Source organism: Belonocnema kinseyi, chromosome 8 (genome assembly GCF_010883055.1).
Source record: "Belonocnema kinseyi isolate 2016_QV_RU_SX_M_011 chromosome 8, B_treatae_v1, whole genome shotgun sequence".
Taxonomy (NCBI): Eukaryota; Metazoa; Arthropoda; class Insecta; order Hymenoptera; family Cynipidae; genus Belonocnema; species Belonocnema kinseyi.
Genome location: NC_046664.1, coordinates 36,916,315 through 36,937,164, shown reverse-complemented (window position 1 = coordinate 36,937,164; position 20,850 = coordinate 36,916,315). Strand labels below are relative to the sequence as shown.

Here is a 20,850-nt window from a genome sequence, read left to right as displayed (position 1 = left end):
GTTCGATTTCATTTGTAGCAAATTAATTACATAATATTATCTTCCAATGCGCTATTCTAAAAGTAGGTCTAGTTAGTATTGGCAAACGAATTATAATCGACATCTAGGTGCTGAAAATAAATGTATAACGGCGCAAACCGAATCTGACTTGTGATCGACAAACTAAACGGCGAATCTCTACGACACGGTGGCACAAGAAATACAACAAGCTACAATATTTAAGATAAAGGGTCGCTCGTTACAAAAATCCAAATTCAAATACACAAATAATTTCCCAGTTTCGAACGACGAATTTACCCGACACGATCACCCTCGAAGAATATTTTAATAATGGAAAATTAAAAAGCACAAGTGAAGTATAAAATTATGTAAAATACGATTTTTTCAAACTGTTTCAGTCTAACTGATAGAAAAATGAGAGGAATTGATATTCTTCTGGATGTGAAAGTGCCGAGAATATTGCAGAATAGAAACGAGACTCAGAATTCCGAAATAAATTCGCTCTAAGTTCCGTCGAAAGATTGCAAGAGGCGCGGTTAAAAAATAAACTTTACTTACAAAAGGTGAAAAGCTATAGAGACTGAATTCTAAGATACAAATTACAAATCCATACAAAATCTCGCTAACGATAAAAATTCTGCTGCCTCTTACTTACATTAGCTTCGCGCTGCTCTTATATTAGTACAATTGGACAACGAAACTAAAACTGAAATTTGTACGCTCATTAGAAGTGGCTAATTCCATAATACAATAAAAGATACTTGTATCTTCACATAAAAACAAAAAACAAAAACTAAAATTAAGCATTTCACAAAATAAAAACCGAAGGTTAATAATACAGGGGTTGTTAATATAAGATCCGCAATTTATTCACATTCACTATTGTAATAGATGGGAAAACAAATATTAAAGTTGTCGAAGACAGAAAAGAAAATTCATTGTAGAAATAGAATTTATTTCCTCACGGCTGGAATGCAAGTTTACTTCCTAGAATAGCAGGGTGGCCGTTTTTATCATGAAAAAAAATCCCAGTCATTTCCCGAGCATTCAAAAAATATTTTATTATGAAAATCAGTTTATGCAATTACTTTTTTATTCACTTAATACTTTTATCAGCCATTTTTAAAACTAAAATCCGTTTTAGCGCATTTTTTGATAAATTGAACAGGAAAAATAATTAGGATATAAGAGATATGATTATTTTTTATAGGTTAAAAGCTATGCGGATATTCTAAAGAAAAGAGCCAGCATGAAATCTTAGTTTCCATTTTTTAAGAAGATATTGTAAAAGTAGTGCAAATTTCAATGGTTTATAAAAATGTAAGTAAAATCTAATGTATGAAACATGTTTAAAGATTTTTTTAAATATTGGAAAAATTGTATTATTTTTTCTGCTGAAAGAATTTTTTAATTAAAATATATGAAATAAGTAATCATGGGTTACTATTAAATTCATTAAAAATCTATATTAATTTAATTTTTATTATTATTTTTCTAAAGATGATATATCCTTAATTTTTTCAACTTTTCTGTATTAACTTTTAAAAAATTGTAGTGAATTTTTAACTGCACACGATAAATGTTCAACAAAACAGTTGCATTTTTAAGCCGAAGACGTATTTTGTAGAAGACTTAAATTTTCAATCCAAAAAGTCGAAATTTTAACAGAATAGTTGAATTTTCTGACACAAAAATTATTTATTAACCAAACAGTTGCATTTATAAGCAAATAGTTGAATTTTCAACTTAAAACATAATTTTCAACCAAATTATTGATTTTTTAACCCCAAAAGATAACTTTTCAACAACACAGTTGAATTTCTAAGTTCAAAAAGCAAATTTTTAAAAAAAGTTAAATTTTCAATGCAAAATCCCAAATTTTCTATCCAAAAAGAATAAATTTTCATCAAAATAGTTGAATTCTCTATCAAAAAATTGTATTTCAAATTGTTAAATTTTTAACCACAAAAGATACGTTTTCAACAATACAGTGAAATTTTAATACCAAAAGATAAGTTTACAACAAAACAGTTGAATTTTTAAGCCAAAAAGACGAACTTTTAAGAATACTTGCATTTTCAATTCAAAATCTCAAATTTTTTATCAAAAAAGAAAAAATTTTCAATAAAATAGTTGAAATTTCTATCGAAAAAATGAGTTATTTACCAAAGAGTTACATCTATAGTGAAATAGTTGAATTTTCAGCAAAATAATTAGATTGTCAATAAATTAGTTGATTTTTTAAACAAATAGTTGAATTTTCAACCTAAAAGGATGAATTTGCAACTAAACGGTCGAATTTTTAAACAAAAAAAATTAAACTTCAATCAAAAACGATTACAATTTAAACCAAACTTATAAGAATGTTTATCACATTATGTATTGTTAAAATTTTTAGATTACATAAAAATTTTCTAAATTTTTACAATATCTTCTTAAATAATTGAAAAAAATACCTTCTGTCTGGTTTCTTTTAAAGAGAATTCTGATAGCCACTAAACAAATAAAAAGATAAGGTAGAAAGAAGTCGATTTTGCGATAGAAGAAAAAATTTCCGATCCGAATTTGTTTATTCAGAAATATTTAAATTTAAGTTATTAAATTAAATTACTTATTTAAATTTTCTTTCCAGATTCTAGTAAGGTTTACTGTCTTTTTTCCAGAGTGGCCACGGAACTCCATTTTCAAAATTCCCTGACTGTTTCCCTCGCCAATTTTTCGATTTCTTATGTTCAATTACAACCAGAAATTTTTTTTTTTTAATTGAGGAAAAAAATGTTTTTTTTTGTGTGCAAAAATAGACTTTTAATATTTTTAAACAAATCGTGGCCATTTTAATAATTTTGTTTTACAGATTAAGGAGTAGATTTTAAAGAACAAATTTTTTATTTTCCCTCTTCTCGACTGTTCAAACCATTAAAAGCGTTTTTTAACAAAAACTGTAAGCATTCCCGATCAAATACCAAAATTCCCGATCATTTCCTAGTTTCCCGTTAAAGTGGCCACCCTGGAATAGAAATACTTTAAATATGATGAAGTGGATCATCCGATCCCAAAAAACTCGACACAGGTTTCGAAAAAAAAAGTCGCGCGTTTATGAAAAGGCGTATAAAAGTTACAAGTAGATTTATTCCTTATTAGTAACGATAAAAGTAGAAAAATAAAGTGCAATTGTTCGCGATAAATACAAGAGCTGTACTTATCACGTGAAACGCAAGAGAAAAAAAGTCACAAAACTCGGTACGAAATGTAGACTTAAGAAGCTACACACGCTACTGCTAAATTTAGACATATACGCTGACCAATGCATCGTCGCTCTTGGTATGTGATATTATATTTATATAATTTATTAATCTATTATCATTATTTATCATATTTATTGTTGTACACCGAGCAGCGAAAGCGAGAACACTTTCACAGCTCTCAAAAAGTTTATTCTCTCTATTTTTAAAATCCCTGAAAGCAATCTCGATCTCCGCTGCTCGTTTTCGTATCCCTAGTACATAATATATTAATATTTGTATCCAGACACCTCTGACTCTCTAGCATTTATACCGTCACTAAATCTGTTAAAAATGACAAAATATCTACTGTATTTGTATTCGTACTATACAGGCAATATTGCAACAAGCCACCTTGTTGCGAAGAATGATCGCATCAGGCGAAAAAGAAAAGAATCAAAATTTTATACACAATTTTTTCTTTCTCGGTGAAGCAATTGAATTGCTTCTTTCTTTCGTCCTTCACCCTGTCTTTTACAGCTATGAGAATTATGCAATGTTTATATTTCTATCATTACATGGAAATGCCATTATATTTTTTAAATAAGAAAGCGAGAACAAACGCGGTCCACGTGTTTGTTGAGATTGCTTTAGTAGAAAAGCAGTTTCGTCTTCTCTGTTAGATTAATTTACTTTAAAAGCGGATTGGCAATAGTAAGTGAATATTCAGTCTGACACGATTTTTACAACCTAAGTTTATAGGTTTTTAGGGAATAAATAGATTTTTGTTTCGGGCAGGGATTTTATAGACAGGGTGCCCGACTTTGATTTTACTGGCTGGGGATGATTATTATTGAGCCGTTTGTTGCTGGATTTCTATTTTCTCTACTGTCATGTCGGGGTTCATTGCTGTGGCCTGTTGAATTGCCTCGGCCAGGGCCTTGTCATGATCGATCGGATCGCCGTCTGATTGTATCGTTATTTTCTGCTCCACTCTCGTCTCCACGACACCGTCTCGTTCCGTTTTATACTGAAAAAATAGATAAATCATTAGATTTTTCACAGAAGAAATTCAAGTTTTTTCCCCAGATTTTCCAGGTCAAGGAGTCAAGTTTTTCCAGATCACCTTTTTTTACATTAGGTAATGAAATAACCGTTTGTTATAGATGTAAAAAACGAGCCACTTCATTTTTAATTGGCAAACAATATTTTTAAAAACAGCAGAACCATGAATAAATTCTTAATTTCTGGCGAAAATAATTCGTCCTTGAAATCTTTAAAATCGTTAAAATCTTTGAAATTTTTATGAAATTTTATGTCATAATTTGAAATTTTTATAAAGTCTTTAAAATGTTTTTTAAAGCTTTCTTCAATCTTTGTTTGTGAAATATTTCGCATTTTTTTGAAATCTTAAAAATATTTGAAATCGCTTAAAATCTTTGAAATGTTTTGAAATATTCTGAATTCTTTTGAAATATTTATGAAATTTGTATGTAATCTTTGAAATACTTGTGAAATCTTTTTGAAATATTTTATATTCATTTTGAATTCTTGTATTCTTTTGAAACCTTTATGAAATTTTCAGGCAATCTTTGAAATACTTATGAAATCGTTCTGAAATCTTTTGTATTCATTTGGAATCATTAAAATAGTTTCAATCTGTGTAAAATAACAACCGTTTGTTATAATTTATTATTTAAAAAATGAGTGATTTCATTTTCTTATTGGCAAACAAAAAAAAAACCATAAATAAATTCATAATTTCTAGCGAAAATAATTTATATTTGAAATCTTAATGAAATCTTCAAAATCATTACAAGCTTTTAAATTTTGGTGAAATGTTTTGTAATCATTTGAAATTTTTATACAGTCTTTGAAACATTTGTGAAAGCTTTCTTCAATATTTGTTTGTGAAATCTTTCGCATTTGTTTGAAATCTTGAAAATCTTTGAAATATTTTGAAATCTTCGGAATTCTTTTATTCGTTTGAAGTCTTCATGGAATTTGTATGAAATCTTTGAAATACTTGTGAAATCTTTTGTATTCATTTGGAGTCATTACAATATTTTTAATCTGTGCGAAATAACAACCATTTGTTATAGTTTGTTATGTAAAAAAATGAGCTATTTCGTTTTTTATTGACAAATAATCTTTAAAAAAAGCTGAACCATAAATAAATTCTTAATTTCTAGCGAAAGTAATTTAGCTTTGAAACCTTTCTGAAATAGTTAAAATCATTAAAATCTTTCAAATATTTGTGAAAGCTTTCTTCAATTTTCGTTTGTGAAATCTTTCTTATTTGTTTCAATTCTTGAAAATATTTGAAATCGTTTAAAATCTTTGGAATTCTTGTTTTCTTTTTAAATTTTTATGAAATTTGTATGTAATTTTTGAAATACTTGTGAAATCTTTCTGAAATATTTTGTATTCATTTGAAATCATTAAAATATTTCTAATCTGTGTGAAATTATAACCATTTGTTATAGATGTCACAAAACGAGCCATTTCATTTTTTATTGGTTAAAAATGTCTTGTTTGAAATTAATCTGTTTCAGTTCCAAATGTGCTTTTTTGTTACAAAACAAATTATTCTGAAGAAAATTCAACACTTAGGTAGAAAATTTAACTTTTTAGTTGAAAATGTATGTATTTTGTTGAAATTTTTTTCGGGGAGAAAATCTATTTTTTTGTTTGTTTAAATACAATTGGTTGTAAATTAATTTGTTTTAGTTGAGGATTTTATTATTTTTTTCACAATTCGTTTTTGTTGGTTAAATCTAACTGTTCTTTATTTTAAATTAAAGTCCTTTTTGGGGTGCAAATGCAACTGTTTTACAGATAATTCGTCTTTTGGGTTGTAAGTTGATCTTTATTTGTTGAAAATTCCTCTTTTTGATTGGAAAATTCATCATTTTACTTAAAAGTTCATTTTTTTGTTCAAAAATCATTTTTTAAATTAAAATTTAACTTTTCCATTTTGGATTGAAACTTTCTCTTTTTTAGTTGGTGTTTTTTGTTGAAACCCGGTCATTTTTAAAATTTCACTATTTCATAGAAAATTAGTCTTTTTGGCTTGAAAATTAAAAACTTTGGTATAAAATTTCACAAAATTATTTTTTACTGCAAATTAATTCTCTCAAATGAAAATTTAACTATTACATTTTTGGCTAAAATTGGATCTTTTTCAGTTTAAAATTTCAAATATTCAGTTAAAAATGTTTAGAAGCAAAATAAATATAAACTAAAACTTAGTTAAATAAAAATTGGACAAACATCATATCCATTGTTCAAACTATTCAGTTAAAAATTTATTTAATTTGTTTCAATTTCGTCTTTTTGGCAAAAAAAATCTTTTTAGTTGCAAATTCATAAATTTGTTGATACTTGAACTATTTGGTTACAAATTCAACAGATTGGTTGAAAATTAATCTGTTTTAGTTGAGGATTCAAATATTTTGTTAAAAATTCGTTTTTATTGGTTAAATCTAACTAGTTTTTATTTTGAAAATTCGTGTTTTGTCTTGTAATTTCATCTTTGTTTGTTGAAAATTTGTCTTTATGATTGGAAAATTCATCATTTTAGTTGAAAATTCGTTTTTTTTTTTTTTATTGAAACATTTTTTGACTGGGAATTGAACTTTTCCATTTTAGATTGAAACTTGATCTTTTTTAGTTACATTTTTTTATTTTGTTGAAAATTCGTATTTTTTTAGTAGAAAAACAGTTTTTTTGTTGTTAAAAATGCAACTACTTGGTAGAAAGTTGAATTACTTTTTGATGAAAAGATGAAAATTTATATTCTCGGTTTAAATATTCAACTATTTTATAGGCAATTTGTCTTTTCGGCTTAAAAAATCAAAAACTTGGTATAAAATGTAGTTATTTGATAGAAAATTGAACTGTTTTTATAGAAAATAAGTTTTTTTTTATTAAAGTTTTAAAAATAAAATTTGGACTAACATCACATCCATTATTGAAACTATTTGGTTCAAAATTGATCTAATTTGTTTCAAATTTGTCTTTTTGGCAAAAAATGCTATCTTTTTAGTTAAAAATTTATAATTTTGTTGATAATTAAACTATTTAGTTCAAAATGCAACTGTTTCATTGACAATTAATCTGTTTAGGTTACGGATTCAATATTTTTTTTTGGAAATTCGGCCTTTTTGGTTCAATTCAACTAATTTATAAAAAATTTAAATCTTTTCCTGGTTTAAATATCAATTATTATATTTTTTGTTGAGAATTCATCTTTTTTCATTCAAAATTCAAAGAAAATTTTCAAAATTGAAAAAAGTAAAAGTGTGAATAGTGTGGTGAGTTCGAGGCCTGAGATTATTGTTATGATGAAAAAATATAGTTTCAATTTAATTTAATAAAACAATTTAATACCAACCGTTATCGTTTCAACGGTACGAGTTTTACTGGAGATGGTTTGTGAACTGACAATTTCTCCCGATGCGCTGTAATTTCCATCGTCGCTTTCCAGAGCAACCTTCCGCGTCTCCGTTGCTACAATAGGAACTGTAGTCGTGGTGGTGACATTGTTGTCCGGTTCACCAGTAAAAACATGAGATTCTGTTGCGACTATACCAGCCGGTTCACCCTGCAAAAAATAATTTAAAGGATGCTTTAAATTTTGAAAAAATGGATTCACTTCGTTATAAAAACTCATCGATTAAAACCAAATTTGTTTTAAAATCCTTCCTAAAATTTGAATGAACTATATACATATACGTATAGTGAAACAGGGTGACCGCCAAACTTTATTTTCAAAATTCCCTAATTTTTCCCTGACTTATTTCTCATTTTCCCTGACCATTAATATTCAAAGTCCAGAATTTTAATCTTGTAACGTTTTTAGCAACGAATTTTCCCAAACGGAAAAATTATACTGTCGGAAATATCATTCATAATTTTTGGTTGATTTGTACATCTTTTTGTATAAAAAAAAAGAAAATTAGACATAATTTCTCACAATATGCATTAACTACATATAACTTTTTCAGTCTGGGTTTTACAAATTAAATAAAACAATTTAGAAATTTATTTATTTTTATATTACAACCAAAAAAGATAACCTTTTTACTATGAAATATGAATTATATATCCAAAAGAACGATTTTTTAATAAAATAGTTGAATCTCTGACAAAAAATATGAGTTTTTAATCAATTAGTTTAATTTTCTACACAATAATAAAATTTCCAACCAAAAGTCGAAACTTTTAACCAATTCGTGGATTTTTCTTTGCGAATAGAAGAATTTTCAAAAAAGGAATTTTACATTAAATTGTAAACAAAATCATTAAATTATAAACAAAAAACGTAGATTTTTAACTAAAAAAGATACATTTTCAAAAAAAAATTGAAAAGTTATATTTTCAGTGAAAAAAAATGAATAAAAAAAATGAATTTTTAACACAATTGTTCATCTTTCAATCAAAAAGATTTGTTGAATTTTCAACTAGCAAATATTAATTTTGTACAAAAAAGACGAATATTCACTAAAGCGTTCTAATTTTTAACGAAAGAGATGAATTTTTCTACCAAAAAGACAAATTTGCGATAAATATTCATTTTAAAGTAGTTCAAAATAAAATTTTTCTAAATTGTTCATAAAAATGTTTGAACTTTCAATTAAAAAATATACATTTATCACAAAAAATGTAAAAATGACTAAAAAAGTTAATTTTTGACAAAGTGGTTCAGCTTTAAATAAAAATAAAAAAGAATTTCATTCAAAAACACTAATTTTCCACAAAACAGTGAAATTTTCAATTAGAGAATAATAAATTTCTACCAAGCTGAATTTTTAACAAAATAGCTTAAGTTTCAATCAACGTGATGAATTTTTAACTAAAATTATAAATCTTCCACCAAAAAAGGGATTTTTAACAAATCAGTTCAACTTTGAACCAAAAAGTTAAATTTGATACAAAAAAGACAAATTTCCCACTAAAAATATTAATTTTATCACAATGGATATTTACGTTTTTAGTTTAAAAAAAATTATTTAAAGAAAAAAGAGTTTTTAACAAAGTAGTTAAACTTTCAAGCAATGAGACGAATTTGAAACTAAAATTATGAATCTTCACCTGTAATAGTTAAATGTTCAGTTAAAAAGTACTTTTGAATAATACCACAGAAGATGATTTCTCAATGAAAAATGTAATAGTAGATATTTCAACCAAAAAATATATTAATTTTAAATAAATAACAGTTGAATTCAATCTAACAAGATTAATTAAAAAAAAGTTTAATCCTAAAAGTTGAACTAATTCGCTAAAAATTGATGATTCACCATTTTAGTTTTAGATTAAAATTTGAACTTTTTTTGCATAGAATTAGTCTTTATATTTAGCTTGTAGCTTTTAAAAAATTAATATTATTATTTATGCTTGAAAATTTAACAATACGGTTAAATTGTGTTGTTGTTTGAAAAACATTTTTTGTCATTTTTTTACAAAGATAGAAAATGGTAACAAAAATGATCATGGTTAGCAGATATTTACGAAATTCTTCGTTAGGAGTTCATCTCTTTTCATTGAAAATTCAACTATTTGGCTGAAAGAACTATTTTGTTAAAAATTAACTTTTTTGGTTACAGATTAATCGTTTTAGTTGGAAATTCAACTCTTTAGTTGAAAATTCGTATTTATTGATAGAAAATTGATCTTATTGTTTGAAAATTCATTTTTGGTTTTAGAATTCAACTAATTGGTTAAAAATGTTGACGATGTCCTTAAGTATTATGGATACAATTAAAATGAATAATCTTGTAACATTTTTAATTCATTATTCTCAGGACTATCCCAGTCTAACTTACTTGCAAAAAGTGACTTGGTTAAACCGAAAAAGTGATTAAGAATGTTTCAAAAATTTATTCATAAAACTTCAAAAGAATTAAATTCAAATTCGAAAAATTCAAATTAATTCGAAAAAAATACAAAAAATGCAATTGATTTCAGTAAAAGTAGAGTGAATTTAGAAAAATTTTAGGAGAATTAAGAACAATTCATTGAAATCCATACAAATTCAAGGTAAATTAAAAAAAATCAAGTGAATTGAAAGAAATTTAAAAATATGAAAAAGCTAATTGTATTCAGTAATTTTGAAATAAGCTTAGAAAAGTTCATGGGAGTCCAAAAGGATTTTACGAAATACCTACGAATTCTAGGTGATTCTTAAAGAATTCAAGATGAATCGAACAAAATCTTAATTTATAAGAATTCCAGTGAACTAAAAAACCTTCAGAGAATTTTAAAGAATTTTAAATAATTTAGGTTGAATTCCAAATATATTCAAATTAATTGCAAAAAATATTTGAAAATCTCTTAAAATCTTTTAAACCCTAAGTTTCCTCATTTATTGTGAACAAATTCTTTGAAATCCATTAAAATATTATAAAATCCTGTGAAATTCTATGAAATTTAATACTTCCTGAAAAAGTTGAAAATGTATTGAAATACCTTTAGAGATTTTCAAATCCCATGAAATAATTGAAATCCTAGGAAAACTTACAAAATCTCTTAAAATCTTTCTAAATATCCTAGAATGTTTCAATTTCTTTGGAATTTCTTGAAATTATTGAAATCAATAAAAGATTCCTCATAATATTTTTAAATATTTTTAAATATTTCAAAATTCCATTAAATTAAAGAAAGATCTTGATATTCCTTGAAAATTTTAAAAATACCCACAAATATTTAAAATCCTTTGAAATCTCTAAAAATCATTTGAAACATTTTCAAGCTCTTCAAAATTCCTTGGAACTTTTAAAAATACTTTGGAATCCCTTCAAATTATTGCAGTCTATTCAAAATTTCTTTGGACTCTTTTAAAATACCCTTCAATATTATTTCAAATCTTTTGAAATTTTTCGAAATCCTTTGAAACTTTTGAAACATCTTTAATATTCATTGGAAGTTGCAAAAACACCCTAAAATCATTAAAATCATGTAGAATCCTTTCAAATTATTCATATATGTTAAAAATCTTTGGCAAATTTTAAAATATCCTAAAATATTTCGGATCCTTTAAAATATTTTAAATACCTTGAAACTTTTTAAAGCTCTTGACAGTTCCATACGATTTTATTAATTTAAGGGTCAGTTTTTCTTGCATAGTTCTAAGTTTCACAAAACATTATTGTATATTGAAAGAACTTTTTGATGTATATATTTTGAAAAGCTTTCTATTTTTATAGCGAACAATAAAAACAACCATATTTTCAAATAAAAAAAGAAACTGTTTTAGAGAAAAATCGTCTTCTTTTCTTCTTTGGTAGAGTTGAACTGTTATTGATTAAAATTTTATCGGTTGAAGTTTCTTCTCTTTAGTTGAAAATTTAACTATTTTGTTGAAATTTTGTCTTTTGCTTGTTTTTATTTTGTTGTTGTTAAAAACTGATCTTTTCTATTTGAAAAATTAGATGCTTTTTTGAAAATTCGTCTCTTTTATTTGAAAATTAATCTTGATGCTCAATAATTAATGTTTTTGGTCGATAATCATTTTTTGGTTGAAAATTTAACTAATTAAAAAAAATCATTTTTCTTTCCTCGAAAATTGATCTTTTTTTTAGAAGATTAGTCGTCTTTTTTGCAAATTCATTTATTTTGGTTAAAAATTACTTTCTTGGGTTAATTATTAAAATACTTTAAAAAAATTTCATTACTTTGGTAGAAATATTTTTCTTTTATTGGAATTCTGTATCGATAATTAATTTTTAAAGTTAAATATTGAGTACTTAATTTATTATTCGTCTGTTTTAATTCAACTGTATTTTATTTAGTGTGAAAATCTGTTTAGTCAGGAATATCAACTATTCAGTTTTTCGTTGAAAATTCATCTTTTTTTAGTCAAAGTACTATTACTTTGTTGGGAAGTAATTTTTTTTGGTTGAAAATTCATTATTTCAGTTGACAATTCACCTCTAAAGCTACAAATTTGACTATTCTATTCAAAAATGAGCTTTTAATGGTAACTAATTTTTTTAACAGAAAATTTAACTATTCCATTTTTGATTGAAAATGTTTTCTTTTTTAGTTAAAAATTCAATTTTATATCTAATAATTTCACTATTCCATTTTTTGTTAAATTTTTGTTGTTGAAAATATAAAAATTCGGTTTTGAAAATTCGTTTGCTTCTAGTAGAAAATTTACCTTTTTTAATTAGTACTTTAAATATTTAGTTGGAAATTTATAATTTTTGTTGAAAATTAAACTGCTTCATTTTTGGTTCAAAATTCATCTTTATTAGCAGAAAATTCTACTATTTGGTAAAAAAACTAAGAATGTTATCAAATCGCGCAGTTTGGATTTTTTTAGAAGACAATAATATTATGTTTGTAAAATTCAGAACTATACAAGAAAGAGCGACCAGTAATTAAAATATTATTTTTTTCTCTTCAAACTGAATGACTTAGTCTTTTACTTTAGTTTACAAATTAAATATAAACTTTTATATTTGACAAACTCACCGCGTCTTGAAATAAGCAAGATTGCACTGTGCCCTAAAATCTTTAAAAATCCTTTAAAGTATCTTAAAGATATTGAAATCTCTTGGAATCTTTTGAAATACCCTAACTTATTTCGAAAGAATTCAGAAAAAAATTAGAAATTGGTATAGATCAGAATACATTAGTAGTCAGCCCATGGGTTAATTTATTGACAAAAAAGTGATTTTTTTTCATTTAAAACAGTGGGTAACGTGACTTTATCTTTAAAAAGGGGCTAAAAAGTGATTTGAGAAAGAAATGTACTAAAAGTGAATTTTCCCAGACTTTCCCTGACTAACAAAATTCCCTGACTGTTGGCTGATTTCCAGATTTTTTCTGACCTGCGGTTACCCTGTAAAAATAATGTGTAAAATGACATTATATTACATTCTCATTCAGAAAACAATAAACAACATAGACAAGATATATTACAAATGTAAGAATTATCTTACCTGGTATAGAGTTCACTATAATTTTAATTTTAAAACAAACGTGCAAATGTTTATGTAATAATTTTATTACATAAATTTGCAAGTTCGGGAATGCGATTATGTTCAATTTTTGTACTGTACTAGTATTTAGGAATTATCTTCAATAAGAAAACTGCAAACTTAAAATAATAGCCTGACCTATCGTGGCGTACTGTACAGATTTTATAATGAATATTAATTCCAGGTTGTTCGCCACAATCAAAATTAGTTACAGCATTTTAAAACACTATAAAGTCGAAATAAATAAATATTATTATTATAAATTTATTTACAATTTCAAAGTTATTTTGCAAAAATAAATACATAGTTTTGACAAGAGGTTTAGAAAATAAGCAGTTTAAAATCTTAATATATTTTAAAATATAATTTTAAAAGCATAGGAACTTTCAAATATGTTATTCTCTTGACTTCTAAAGTAATTTACAAATGAAATTTTTCAAATTTTGAATATTCAAAACTTGCATTATGGCGAAATTCAACATAACTTTAAAGCGTAAATGTTTTTATAATTTTTTTCAATTGAAAATGCGATAGTTTGAATTTAACACCTTTAAACTTGAAAACTATTTATTTTTAAAATTTTGAATTTTGAAAGGGTCGAATTTAAATGCTGTTATTTTTCAATTTCATATCATCTCTATCTAAAATTTAGTATCTATCTAAAGTTTAAAAGTAAAATATTTACATTTTTGGGTAAATTACAATTATTTAAAGTTTCATTATTCTTAAATTTCCTTCCAGAGATTTAATTGAAAAAATACTCCTAAAATTCTTAGCGAAAGATAAAACAGATTAACATTAATGACAGGTACCTATTTTAAGAACTACTCAAAACTTTGATTCCTACATTTACAGGAAATTAACAAAACTGAAAAACAGTTAAAAAACTTCAACAGGGTGTCTACTCAAATTGTGAAAAAATGCATTAAAAATTCCAGGTTTTTCCAGGCATCTCAAGTTTTTTCCTAGTATAATTTTTCATAGTATGAAATTATTCAAATATTTCGCTTTTTTTTAATCTACTAGCAATATGCAACATATTCTTAACATATTAGTACCATCGATTAATTAAATAATTATATAATACTAAAAACATAATTAATTATTTCTTTAATTTGTTTCTAAGTCCATGAATTTGAATAATAATTCAAACCAATTTTTACTTCAACTTCTTATACTCAAAATACATTGCTTATACTCAGGAAAAATTAATGTGAATACTATTTTTAATTCAATTTAAACCGCATAAAATTCCTAACTTTTCAAGCAAAAATATTCCGTTTTCAACAAAATTGGTGAATTTTTAAATAGATAGTTGAATTTTCATTCAAAAAGATTAATCTTCTGCCACAAAATATGATTTTTCAACAAAATACATAAGTCTCAACCACAAACTGGAATTTACAACTAAAAAAAAGATCAATTTTTAACCAAATAGTTAAATTTTGAACTAAAACAGATGAGTTTTCAACCAAGAATAGAATAGTTAAATTTTAAGGTAAACAATATTGATTTTCCACAAAAAAACAAAAACAAATTTTGAAACGAAAAGATGAATTTTCACTAAAAAAATTATAAATATTTAAGTGGAATACTTGAATTTTAACTAAAAAGATGAATTTTTAAAGAAATAATTGAGTTTTGAAGTCCAAAATATCAATTTTCAACAACAGAAAAAAACTAATTTTCACAAAATATTTTCATTTTCGAAGAATGTGGTATATTTTCATATAAAATTATAAATCTTTAATTGATAGAGTTGAATTTTAAACAAAAGCAGAAATTTACAACTAAAATGCTGAACCTTCAACTGGAATAGTAAAATTTTCAACCAATGAGATTAATTTTTAACCAAGAAAATTAATTTATACCAAACAAGATAAATTTTTAACCGAAAAGGATAATTTTTCAACCAAAAATTGAATACTTAAATTTTTAGTTACCAAAATTAAATTTTCGGCCAAAGAAAAAACAAATTTTCAACAAAATAGATTTATTTTCAATCAAAGAGATTTTCAATTCAATTCCAATTAAATTTTGAATTTAAATGATGAATCTTCAAACAAAACAAAAAAAGAATTTTTAACAGAAGATTTTAACTTTCTACCAAGTAATTAAATTTTCATTCCAAAAAAGAATAATTCCAAACAAAAAATGTAATAGTTGATATTGCAAACAAAACAGGTTTTAATTTTTAATCAAAAACAGTTCGATTTTTCACCGACTTTTTTTCGAATTTTCAACAATATGGTACAAAATACATAACAACAAAACATATAACATACAATAATAAAAAGATACTTTTACAAAACGAAGAAGCATGATTCAAATTTAAATATTGCAATTTAACCCTCAAAGTGCATACATGGTAAAAATCACGGTAAAATGTATCGTGGTTGTTCAATACCCCAGCATATTTAAACATGTATTGTTTAACCCCTATTGAATATTTTGTCAGAATAAAATTATTCGATATAGTTTAAGGTATATTTTATGAGGTAAAGTTGATTTTATAACCATTTATTTATTTTAAGTTTGTTAAAAAAAATTATTGAAAAAAGTGAAAAAATGGGTATTTTACTTAAAAATTCATAACTGACGCAATTCTAATTATTTTAACCTGAAAATTTATGACTATACTTTTGAAATAGTGTACTTTCATAAAAAAAATATTGCAACATGGGTGGTTTTAAAAAAGATATTTATTTGCACCCCCCAGATTTTTTTACCCCCACTTTCAGCAGTTGCTGCTCGCAGACTGACGTTTCGCTGCTAATCGACTTTACTTACAGTTGATGTCTCTAACTAAAGGTAGATGGCGACACTCAATTTTTTCGAATTAAGTATTGTTTATAAGAGTTTGAAAATTTCATTTCCTTTGGAAAATTTGGACGCATGGATTCGAATTTAATTAGTTGGTATCGTCCGTAGCGCCTCTCGCGGAGAAGCGTTGAAATACAAGTTTTCCAACTGATATTTCCAATTAAAAGCATTCCAAATTGTACACTTTTATATACAATTTTTTAAATTGAACAATTTTATTAGAAAAGATTTGAAATTGTATCATTTCCTAATTTAAATTTTATACAATCAGACAATTTTATTTTAAATATATGGATCGCGAATTTCAACGATTTAAGAGTGTAAGAAAATTTCGAAAATAGGACAAGTTCAAAACTTTAAAATGGAAATATTTTCCAAATACAAGTATGAAAATTCAATAATTTTAAAATCGAAGGAATTAAAACTATATTATTTGTATTAAAAGAATTCCAAATTGGAAAATTTCAGATTAAAATTGTTTGTATTGGAAAATTTTATTAGGAAGCAGTTGAAATTGTATCATTTGTAATTTAAAGCGTTTAAAATTGAACACTCTTATTTTTGAATTGAAGAATCATGAATTTTAATAAATTATGATTAAAATTTTGAAAATAAGACAAGTTAAAAACTTTAAAAATGAAACATTTTCAGATTACAGTTTTTTAAATTTTGAAAACTTTCTTATTTTGTTGTTATGAGGTGAACGGAAATCTTCTTTGGATGAAAATTGAACTATTTTTTAAAAGGTTTTATTTTTGTTTACTTCATCTGTCTTAGGAGAAATTTGATCTTTCTTGAATAAAAATGGAACTTTTCGGTTGAAAATTCAACTCTTTTTTTTTATAGTTTCTCTTTTTGATTATAAAATTCACCCGCTTTAGCAGAAATTACATCTTTTTTGGATAACAATACAAACGTTTAGTTGAAAATTCTACAAAATGGTTAAACAGTCACAACTTTTGGTTGAAAATTCTACTGTTTGAATATAATATTTGGGTGTTGAAAAAAGAACTGAAATATTTTTTTAATGAAAATTCAACTTTTTTCAAAATTTGTTTTTATTTACTCAAAAAATCCATCCGTTTGAAGAAAAATGTCATCTTTTTGGATTAAAAGCAACTATTTGGTAGAGAATTCAACATTCTTCTTAAAAAGGCATCTTTTTGGTTAAAAATTCATCCTCTTTGCTTAAAAGTTCGTCTTTTTGGATTGAAAATTTAATGTTTTCGTCGAATATTATTTCTTGTTTAAAATTTCATATTATGGCGGTGAAAACTCGAATTAAATATTTTTCAACCGAAAAGTCAACTATTTTTTTTGCAACTAATTTGTTTGAAAGATTTGGTTGAATCGCTTTGTTCAGAAATCACTTTTTTTGTTAATGATTTATATTTTAAGTTGACAATTCTTCTCTTTGGTTGAAAGTTTAATTATTTTGTTAAAAAAATAAACTTTTGAAATTCAAAATTCGAATAATTGGATAAAAGATAAACTACATTGTTCAAATTGTTTTTATTGAAGGTTTATGTCTGGTTGAAAATTCAACTGTTTATTGGAAAATACTTTTTTTTTTGTTCAAAATTCATTTTTTAACAGAAAATAAAACTTCTGATTTTTAATATTGATATTTGTTACTTAAACATTTGCCTTTTTTTGGTAAAAAATTTTATTTTGAAATTTCATTTTAGTTGGGTAAAAATGCATTAGTTTCGTGGAAAGTTAATTTTTTTACTGAAAACTCATATTTTTTGTTTGAAAATTAAATTTTTGTAAAGAAAATTTATCTTCTGACTTAAAGGTTCAATAATTTAGATAAACTTTTATTTATTTTTTGAGTGAAAAATCTTTATTTGTTGGGAATGCGCCTTATTGTTTTTAAAATTGTTTTCTTCTGTTGCATAAATTTCATTCTTTTTTGATTAAAATATAAACTATGAAACTTTTTCGTTTGGAATTTGTCTTTTTAGGTTAAATATTTCATTATTGTGTTCAAAATTCTATTATTTTGTTTAAATTTACAGTATTTTATTAAAAAGCCATCTTTTATAGTATGTAAGACATTTTTTGTTTGAAATAAATTAAGAAATTTGAAAATTTTTAAATTAGTATATGAAATACTATCTTATTCCTTTTATAAAATATTCTACGGTAAAAGTATCACAAGATTAAAATGCTGCTATTTGAATATTAATAATTAGAAATGAAAAATTCGAGGAAAAATTAATCAAAGAAAGCTCAGAGAATTTTTAAAATGTTCTCTGTTTCGCATTTTTCCGCAAGAGAATTCACGCGTTCAAGTTTTCCGGTTTGGGGTCTCCTTATACTACTTCGTGGGTGTCAGACAGCCAGAATGCACTTTAAGGGTTAAACAAAATTAAGCACGCACTCAAAAAAATGCCCTGATAAAAAAAAATCCCCGACTTTTCCAGATTAACCCAGCTACATCAAAATCCCCTGAGAATTTCAGGTTTTCCAGATAAGATAGACACTCTGTTAAATATAACAATTATAAAAATGTGCATGAATGTTATTTATATTCATAATCCCAAAATGAAAATGTTCCGATGAAATGAATGATTATATATATATATATATATATAAATGACACCATTGGCATTATTAAAAATTTTAGTAATTATATGACCACAATGCACTCAAAATATCGACCGCTTCAGATACGTCGTTATGTTGATACAAGCAATGAGTGATTTACCTGGTAGTACTTATTGTAGAACGCCTGTTGATCTTCGTCAATATCAATTGGCGTACCCGAATCACCACTGCTTGAACTGGACGTACTGTGTCGTCGTGAGAACAGCTACGCATGCAATGATTAGCCAAGCCGCCAAAATTAATGATAAATGAAAAAATAAATAAATAAAATGGAAATGAAACCTTTCCTCGTTTCATTAAAATTCGAATGAAACAAGAAAACCTCCAAACTATCGAATGAAACCCAATTGTTTCTTCTGGAATGATCAAAACGGAATTTTCAAGAAAAAGAAATCAATCCAATCGTAAAAGTATATTCTGAAAGAAATTTACAATGTATGACGTTAATTTGAAAAACAATACAGAAAAAAAATCAACAATGACACAACATGAATTCACACACAATGAAAAATACCCCAAACATTAGTATTGAATTACCAAAATTGCAGAGATCACAATGTCTCAGCAGCTTAATTGGAGAGAAATTAGGGAATATTTCATAGGAAAATGTGGATTTAAAAAAAGGGCAATTTATGTTCAATGCCAACTTAATGAACAAAAACTAATAATCGCCACATCTTTATAATAAATAACAAATTTGATTAAACGAGAAAAAAAAACACGAGTGCGATTTTTTTGTCTTACGCAATGTTTAAATTAAAATATAAAATTAAAATTGATACCTGAACTTCAGAAATAATATATAATTTTTTATGCTATTTATACTCAATAAAAACGTTGCATTTTTGTTTAAAAATACCAATTTCTAACAACAAATACTAACATAAACTAAAATTTTGCAAAATTGTAAGCTTAATTTTTGAAGTCAAATGATTTTTCTTTAAAATGCCGACCATTTTTGTGTGAAAAGATTGAATTTCCTATTATTTTATAAATATTGTAAATATTCATTGAATAACATTATTTCTTAAATAAAAAAAGCAATTTTAGACGAAAAACTGTAATATAACGTACTAAAAAACTGTTCTCTCGTATTAAAAAAATCCTCTTATAAACCAAATGTTTTTTGTTAAAAATATCCCATTTCCAGTGCAAAATTGTATAACCTACACTGTTTCAAAATTTTCAACCTTCTTAAAAATGTATACCCATTTTCATTCTTTGAAATCTAAGGATTTAAAAAAAAAGCAATATTAGAGGATAAACACGAGCATAACCTAAAATTGTTAAAAAATTTTTTAAAATCTTTCCTATTTTTATTAAAAATACCGAATTACTATGACTTCTTCTGAAAAACGTTAAACTATTAAAAAATTGAGTATATTTTGCAAACTATCATGATTTTTGTTTTAAAATGCCAGTTTTTGGTGTAAAACACTAACTTAAACTAAAATTATTAAAAATTTATGACTTCTCCTTGAAATTTTAAAAATGTAATTTTGTTTCAGTTAAAAATACCGATTTCCGATGAAAATTACGAACACAATAAAAAATTGTATAAAGATTCAAATTCTTCAAATTATAAAAATTTCTGATTGAAAATAATGCTTTTTGTTTAAAAATTGAAATTTCCGGTAAAATACGCTATAAGAACCGAAAACCAGAAATTAAAAAAATTTTAATCCTCGGAATCTAATAATATTTTATTCAGCGTACCGATTTTCAATGTAAAATACTAACATAGCCTAAAACTGTTGAAAATTGGGAAATATTCATATATTTCGGAAATATATGTTTTTCTCTATCGCAACACTGTGGAATCAATCATATAAGATTTTCTTTTTTTTTTACATATTTTTTTTCTCAAATCTTCGAGACTTTGCTTTCGTCTTTTTTCTTCAGATCATAGTTTTTCGAGGTTCTTCTAATTCTTAAAAAATTAATTGCAGTTTTTAAAAAAGCGGAATAAATGAAAAAAATTCTTAAATATAGGGATTATACAGGGGATTTTTTTAGAAAAATAGGGGACTCACTGTGATTCCTGAAATTATTTGAAAATTCCAATTGTGCTGCATTAATTTACCCATGTTTTCATTTAAAAATGTGTATATTAGTAAACATCAAAATGATTTCGTGATTCTTTTGGTGTACCAGGTTAGAATGAAGTGAACCACCACGTTTATTAAAATAAGTAAAAATAAAAA

The 20,850-nt window shown here is 25.1% G+C and overlaps 2 protein-coding genes across 6 annotated transcripts in view; one reads left to right on the top strand and one right to left on the bottom strand.

The window, feature by feature from the left end:
- LOC117178439 (mediator of RNA polymerase II transcription subunit 24-like) overlaps nucleotides 1-507 on the top strand; it is a 36,662-nt gene extending 36,155 nt beyond the window's left edge. Inside the window, 1 exon segment of the mRNA XM_033369865.1 lies at nucleotides 399-507. Coding sequence (XP_033225756.1) covers nucleotides 399-507 — 109 coding nt within the window.
- Nucleotides 508-2,629: 2,122 nt separating this feature from the next.
- The window catches only part of LOC117179173, a 116,062-nt gene continuing 97,841 nt past the window's right edge, over nucleotides 2,630-20,850 (bottom strand). For 4 of the 5 annotated variants that reach the window (XM_033370894.1, XM_033370893.1, XM_033370896.1 and 1 more), the window contains 3 exons: nucleotides 18,747-18,851; nucleotides 7,618-7,827; nucleotides 2,630-4,251 (listed from right to left, as the gene is read on the bottom strand). In XM_033370894.1, the coding sequence (XP_033226785.1) occupies nucleotides 4,072-4,251; nucleotides 7,618-7,827; nucleotides 18,747-18,851 (495 nt within the window). In that variant the 3' untranslated portion in view covers nucleotides 2,630-4,071. The remainder of the gene's footprint in view (nucleotides 4,252-7,617; nucleotides 7,828-18,746; nucleotides 18,852-20,850) is intronic. The other variant, XM_033370897.1, reaches the window with a different exon arrangement.